The following is a 5,982-nucleotide window of genomic DNA, read 5'->3' on the forward strand; positions in this document are numbered from 1 at the left end:
CTCCATCAGTGACAGAGAAAGTATTATAAGACACGTTTAGGGACCGCATCAGTGAACTGGATCACTTTTCAGCAATATAATTATGGAAAAAATGCAATATGTTAACAAAGTTAAATATAAAAGATAACGGGTAAAGCTATGGATTGCTTTCGTCTTCACACCGGTGCAGCATTTAGTCCACCAAAAGGAAAAGGCATTGGGCCGGACCCTAACTCCTCCTCATGTTCTTTAGAACAAGGCAATTTCATGTCTATGGGTCATCCTTGTAGGTGCAATTGATCTGACACTTACTAGCCATACAGGACTGGGTTTTTGTTAAAAAATGAGACAATTACATGCCTCCGTGGATTTAAACAAGATGTTATGAGTGCAAAAGTGCAAACATTAATGATGACCCACTTGGGAGTGTGACGAGTAGTGATAGACATGAAAAGCATTCAGGCACAACAAAACATTTTGAGGATGGTTTATTGATTTCTTGCTTCAGAGCAAATATTGCTTTGCGAGTAACTACATGCACAATCCCACACAGACCACTGACATTGACCAATGAAGATCCATAGCACATCATCTGAAACAGCCGCTACTTGAGATGTCGTTAAACCGTCTACACAAATCTTAGAATTTTACTACACCACAATGGTGACATCATACATTTTGATCATTACAAAGTGACAAAAGTAAGAAAAAAGAATATATTTGTGATGCATTATGGTCCCGACCTTGAGGTCAAAAGACAAAAAAAAAAAAAAAATCAAGTTAGGTAGTTTAAAAAAAAAGGTGAAGCAAAACAGATTTACATCTCATACAGCAACAAATCAAAACACGGACATCCGTACACTTTTCACAAGACATTTTCAAAATACTGTGTGCAAAATGAAATATAGACCCTGATATTCCTTTCATAAAATGTTGCATTGTAAACATTTACACTGAGCATTCTATAACATTTCATTGCTTAATTTAGTGAATTTACAACTTGGAACAAAAAAAAAAACCTCTATCCAAATTTAAGAGTGGCAAAAACAAATAAGTGGTGCCACAGTGATTTCATTTCTAGATACAGATAACATCGTCGTCAATACAAAAATATATATATGTGAATTAAAAAATGGAACGGAAAATGGTCAAACAAAGAAATGTACAATGCTTTAATTTCTCATCATCACAATTCTAAAATATATGGTAACCATGGGAAACTACAGATGCTAGTCATGATGACTTACCAAAATAAAATAAAAATAAACTTTGAAAGCGTGAGCACAACTAAAATAAAATAGAAAATAAAGGGCCACCCAGCCACAATGGTTCAAGGCGATTAAGAGACCACTCAAACAAAGAGCCATTTGAAGCCTCACTATCTCTGGCTTTGAACTACCCTTTTGCCCAAGGGCCATCAAGGCTTAAGTGGTGCACAGCTTAAGGATAGTCCCATTTCACACACATGCTAATGTCCTAGACCTGAGATGAGAGCAGAGTAAAGTAAGGAAAAGGAAAGAGGGACATTTTTAAGTTACAATTTAGAGATCTGATGATTAGCCTTTTTAGCTGCCAATTTAAAAAAAAAAAACTTATTGCGAGTGGATTTTCTTCCCATGAGTCCAAGCTGATGGAAAACCACGTAGCCTTCACGATTGGTGGGATGTTAAAGCTTTGAACACAGAGAGCTGTGGGGGCATTCAGGAAATGGGAGTCATCAACTGTGAACTAATGGAACACCATGATGCAAAGCTCTTTTCCACATATAGTAAGTGGAACGTGGCGTGAGGGGGAAATAGGATCTAAACTCCTTGAAAGTGGGGAAAGACTTTTCCTCAAAGCGTTGCTGCAGGAATAACTTTGCTTTAGCCTTAAAGTTGGCCAGCGCCACCACATCCATGACAAACACGTGGTCCTCTGGGGTTTTGTGGAAGGCAGGGAATGCAGGCAGAGTGACTTGATAAGGGGAAACAGTCTCGCCATTCAATTGCTTGGTGTCATCCTCCAAAGGAGACACTGGAGGACTGGTAATCTCTTCTTTAATGTCATCTCTTATAAAACCCATGCTTTCTGCTTCTTTCACCTGTGGGTTGTCCACAATTTTTTCTCGTCGGTTGCTTCTCTTTCTCCAGAACCAGTAGAAGCTGGTGGAAATGGAGGGGAACATGACTTTGAACTTGGAGTGTGGCATTTTGGTCTTCTGGGCACAGGATTTTGCCTGCTCTCGGAGCTTCTTGTTTCGAAGGTGCACCACCTGGACACTCTTGGCCTTGCGCCTGCAGATCTTGACCCTTAGGGCTTGCCTATGGCTCACTGGCTGAATGGGGAACAGCTCACCATTTAGACTCTGAGACTTGTCACCATCCGAGCTGTCCTCACCGCTCCCTGTGGCATCTTTGTAGCCTGGATTGAACAGCATGGCTTCTCTCCTCCAGTTGTAGTATGTTGACCTTGATATGCCTGGGAAGGTCCTTTTAAAGATTCTGTACGGCCATGAAGTGTTCATTGCAATGCAGTTCTGAAGGCACTTCTTGGCCTCTTGCATCATGGTAAGATTTTGGGTGCGCTCTCCCTCGAGCTTGTCGGAGTTGAACGTGAAGTAGTTTGTTATGTCCTGATGATCACTGTGCTTCCCCTCTGGTGAGGACCAGGACTCTGGTTCTGTGCTCTCTCCTGGACTCACCTCTCCAGTGGACCCCCCAGAGAGGTTCCCTCCAGATGACAGCAGCTCATGTTTCCAGGCATAGTAGGTTGACCGGGAGATCTCAGGGAAGAACTCCTTGAACTGGTGGAGAGGTATGAGCTTACCCTCCAAGTAGCAAGCTTGAAAGAAGTGTTTGGCCTCGTACCTGGCAGCTGACTTCTGGCGGTGCTCCTGGGTTTGCCTTCTCCAGCGGTAGAAGGTGCTCTTTGTGATGTTGAACTTATCCTTGAGGTTGGAGTAGGACAGCTGCGAGTCCTGATTCAGCAGTTCAAGTGTCTTAAGTGGTAGAGCTCTTTGTTCGCTGTTGGGGGTGCCTATGTTCAGATCGCAGGCTTTCACAAGGGCAATGAAGTTGTGAGGCTTAAAAACAGAGGCATTCTCCAACTCCCCAGACCACATGATGTGCAGGGTCGATAACCCTGTCTCCTTAGGCCAAACCCTGGGTCGTATGAGCCGGTTGAAGTAGGGCCGGATCTTCAGGTTGTACATGGGGTAGACAGAGTATATATTGCACCGTAGCACAGAGGAGAGAGCATAGACGTGCCACATGTTGGCAAATGAGCCAGGGAAACAGGACGCCTTGACATCGGCATCAAAGATGGCCTCCAGCACAGCCATGGGTAGGTTGAGCATGTCCTCCGACTCCTCAGCAGAAAGGGAGAACCTGGCAGCCTGCAGCATTACCTTTGAGTCGATCATGCCAGACAGGTAGTACCGCTTCCACAGCAGCATCTCCACCACGGTTCTCACCTGGAGCTCCAGGCTGAGGCTGGTGCACCCCACCAACAGCATGCTGGCAGCATCAAATAGCAAGTTCCCCTCCCCCTTGCAGGCCAGAGGCAAAAGGCCAACGGGTGCATCTGCAGGGTAAAGAGTATGGGCCACACTGTCGATACCCATCCAAGACATGAGCTCCTTGCAAGTCTCTGTGGGGAGGAGGAAGGGGAACAGGACTCGCTCCACCTCCATGGCCACTTTGGTGAGGGCCTCCAAGCCTGTGCACTCTGTGGCATCCTGGAGCTTGCCGAGGACAGAGAGCACAACCTCTTTCCTCTGAATCATTCCTGCTGGAAAGAAAAGTAAGCCAAACTCAGGAAAGGTGTGGGGAATTTTTTTTTTTTTTTTACTACTGCCTAAATGTAAACATGAACTCTAATGCTTTCCTGAAGGCAACATGCACACGCATTGTATTTATAACAGCAATTCATATTTCATGAAGCAATAGTAATTAAAGTTTTCTATAACAAATTGTTTAATTGCTGGTAACTTCTACAAAACATGTATCATTATTTTACTTCTTGCTTTAGTATTCATGGTACATCATTTCACTATTCAACACTTTTGTACCTAAAAATCGGAAACACTGAACATAACAGGGAAGCATATAGGCCTACTTGGCGAATTTCAACCTAACTAGGACAGTCAGCTTGGATGTATGCGAGGGCTAAAGAGCCTGTTGCTTTCCATTAATTAGCTAGCAGCCAATGTGTCTAAAAACATTCCGTACCATCTTAAATATTGGGAAACCGTTGTGTCAACATTGATTATTCTCAGACAGTATTCGTCTTAACGTGGTATTAGGTGGGTTCGTTACTTCGTTTACATAAATACATTTGGGTCAGTTTAAAAATCTTAATTAGCAAGTTCGCGTTTTAGTTACGCTCATAAAAAACTCATAATCAGGAAAGGAATATTTACCTTAGGTCAGTTACAATAACTGTATCTCAAATAACCGTCCGTCCTTAGCAGCAGAGAGTGTGTGTTGAATTTCTGTTGTTCTACGTTTCCAGATTAGTCCATTGTGAGTTTACTGACGAGTGTGCTCTGCGCTTGTAGTTGGCTTCTTTGAGGCCAACCTGAGTCCAAGGCAATTTGGAGATTCGAAATGATAAGGAGTACCTCCCTCCAGGAAATTGTCAATCACAAGATTGTTTTTTGTTCCAGGCATGAAAACACACCCTCTCACGCAGCGCCGTGGTCAATTTCAATGTGAAGTGTTAACAAAAGCCTCCGTGTCAAGAGGCTATTAAGTTTGATGAGCGTAGGTATCGATACGTTTGGCACATGTGATACCTGTCTGAGTTAAACACAGCTATTTTAGATTTACAAATCTGCACAAATGTTTACTCCAAACCCAGACTGATGGCTTTAGGAAAATACTGAAGACTTTTAATTAATTTGAAAATGGATGTTCTTGACCAGAAAAAAATTCTAACTTCTTAAACATTCTGGAGCCTAATCATTTTATAATGTAATTGTAGGGTGTTTTTTTTCTCTCTTATCTTTACTCATGGTAATGACAACAATTGTCGACTCTGAATCAGTGCCCACAGTCGTATTAAAATAAAGTTGACACAATGTCAAATGTTTGCCACATTAGAACGATTTTATATGTACTATGTTATACAGACCTGAGGTTTTTTTTTTATTCTTACACCAGAAAGATAGCAGCTCAGATTAGGCAGTGCTTGAAAGGTAGCTATATGGGGTGGGGGAAGTTGCCATTTCCATATCTACAGGTGAATGCATCAGTGGATCAACGGTACTGACCAGACATTTCGCCAAAGTTAGTTTGAATTAGGTCATTTAGATAGGATACAGGCATGTATGGATATTTTAGGTCGCCTTTAATGGGATGTGCCTACATGCAGTTAAGTCAGTAAGGCATTAACATGTGTGGACCTTACAGTGGTTGAATATAACAGACGTATTCATTGCAGTGATATTATATAAACAGGATGTCTTAAACTTAACAGTAATAGCTGAGGTTTCTTACCTAAAGATAAAAAAAATACATCTTGTTTATTAGGTTCATGCACAGCAGACACACTCTGTGTGTGTGTGTGTGTGTGTGTGTGTGTGTGTGTGTGTGTGTGTGTGTGTGTGTGTGTGTGTGTGTGTGTGTGTGTGTGTGTGTCTGTATACACGTCTGCCAAAAGACACACCCCTGGTGTCCATAGCTGCTTGTTTGTGTCAGGTATCGCTTTTAACACTTCTCCCTGTCTGCCTTTTGCAAAGCATTCAGGATCTGTGGCCTTTTGTCCCACATCCACCCCCAGCCACCCTTGCCTCCACCTACCAACACAGCCACACCTCTCCCTGGCTTGGTCTATGCATGGCCCTCCACTGTGCACTCTTCAGGGGGCTTGCCAGACTACTTGGTGCCAATGCAGCTGTTTTGCAAAGAGGTTTTTTGGGGAGGGGAGAGCTTATCCACTTCCACAGAAAGGTAGCCTAATGTTGAGATGCACATTTCTCCCTAATACACTGAGATGGGAGTCCGTAGATGCACGAGATGA

General features: G+C 42.9%; 1 protein-coding gene across 2 annotated transcripts; it reads right to left on the reverse strand.

Moving 5' to 3' along the window:
- Positions 1-320: 320 nt before the first annotated feature.
- vrtn (vertebrae development associated) lies at positions 321-4,669 on the reverse strand. Of its 2 annotated transcripts, none has more exons than XM_031581627.2 (2): positions 4,382-4,669; positions 321-3,747 (listed from the first exon to the last, which is right to left on the reverse strand). In XM_031581627.2, exon 2 carries the CDS (start codon positions 3,743-3,745, stop codon positions 1,697-1,699), a length of 2,049 nt encoding a protein of 682 aa, XP_031437487.1. In that variant the 5' UTR covers positions 3,746-3,747; positions 4,382-4,669; the 3' UTR covers positions 321-1,696. The 2 variants fall into 2 exon arrangements, with proteins under 2 accessions (XP_031437487.1, XP_012685910.2); XM_012830456.3 differs by having other exon boundaries at positions 321-3,750.
- Positions 4,670-5,982: the final 1,313 nt, after the last annotated feature.

Source organism: Clupea harengus, chromosome 15 (genome assembly GCF_900700415.2).
Source record: "Clupea harengus chromosome 15, Ch_v2.0.2, whole genome shotgun sequence".
NCBI classification, from domain to species: domain Eukaryota; kingdom Metazoa; phylum Chordata; class Actinopteri; order Clupeiformes; family Clupeidae; genus Clupea; species Clupea harengus.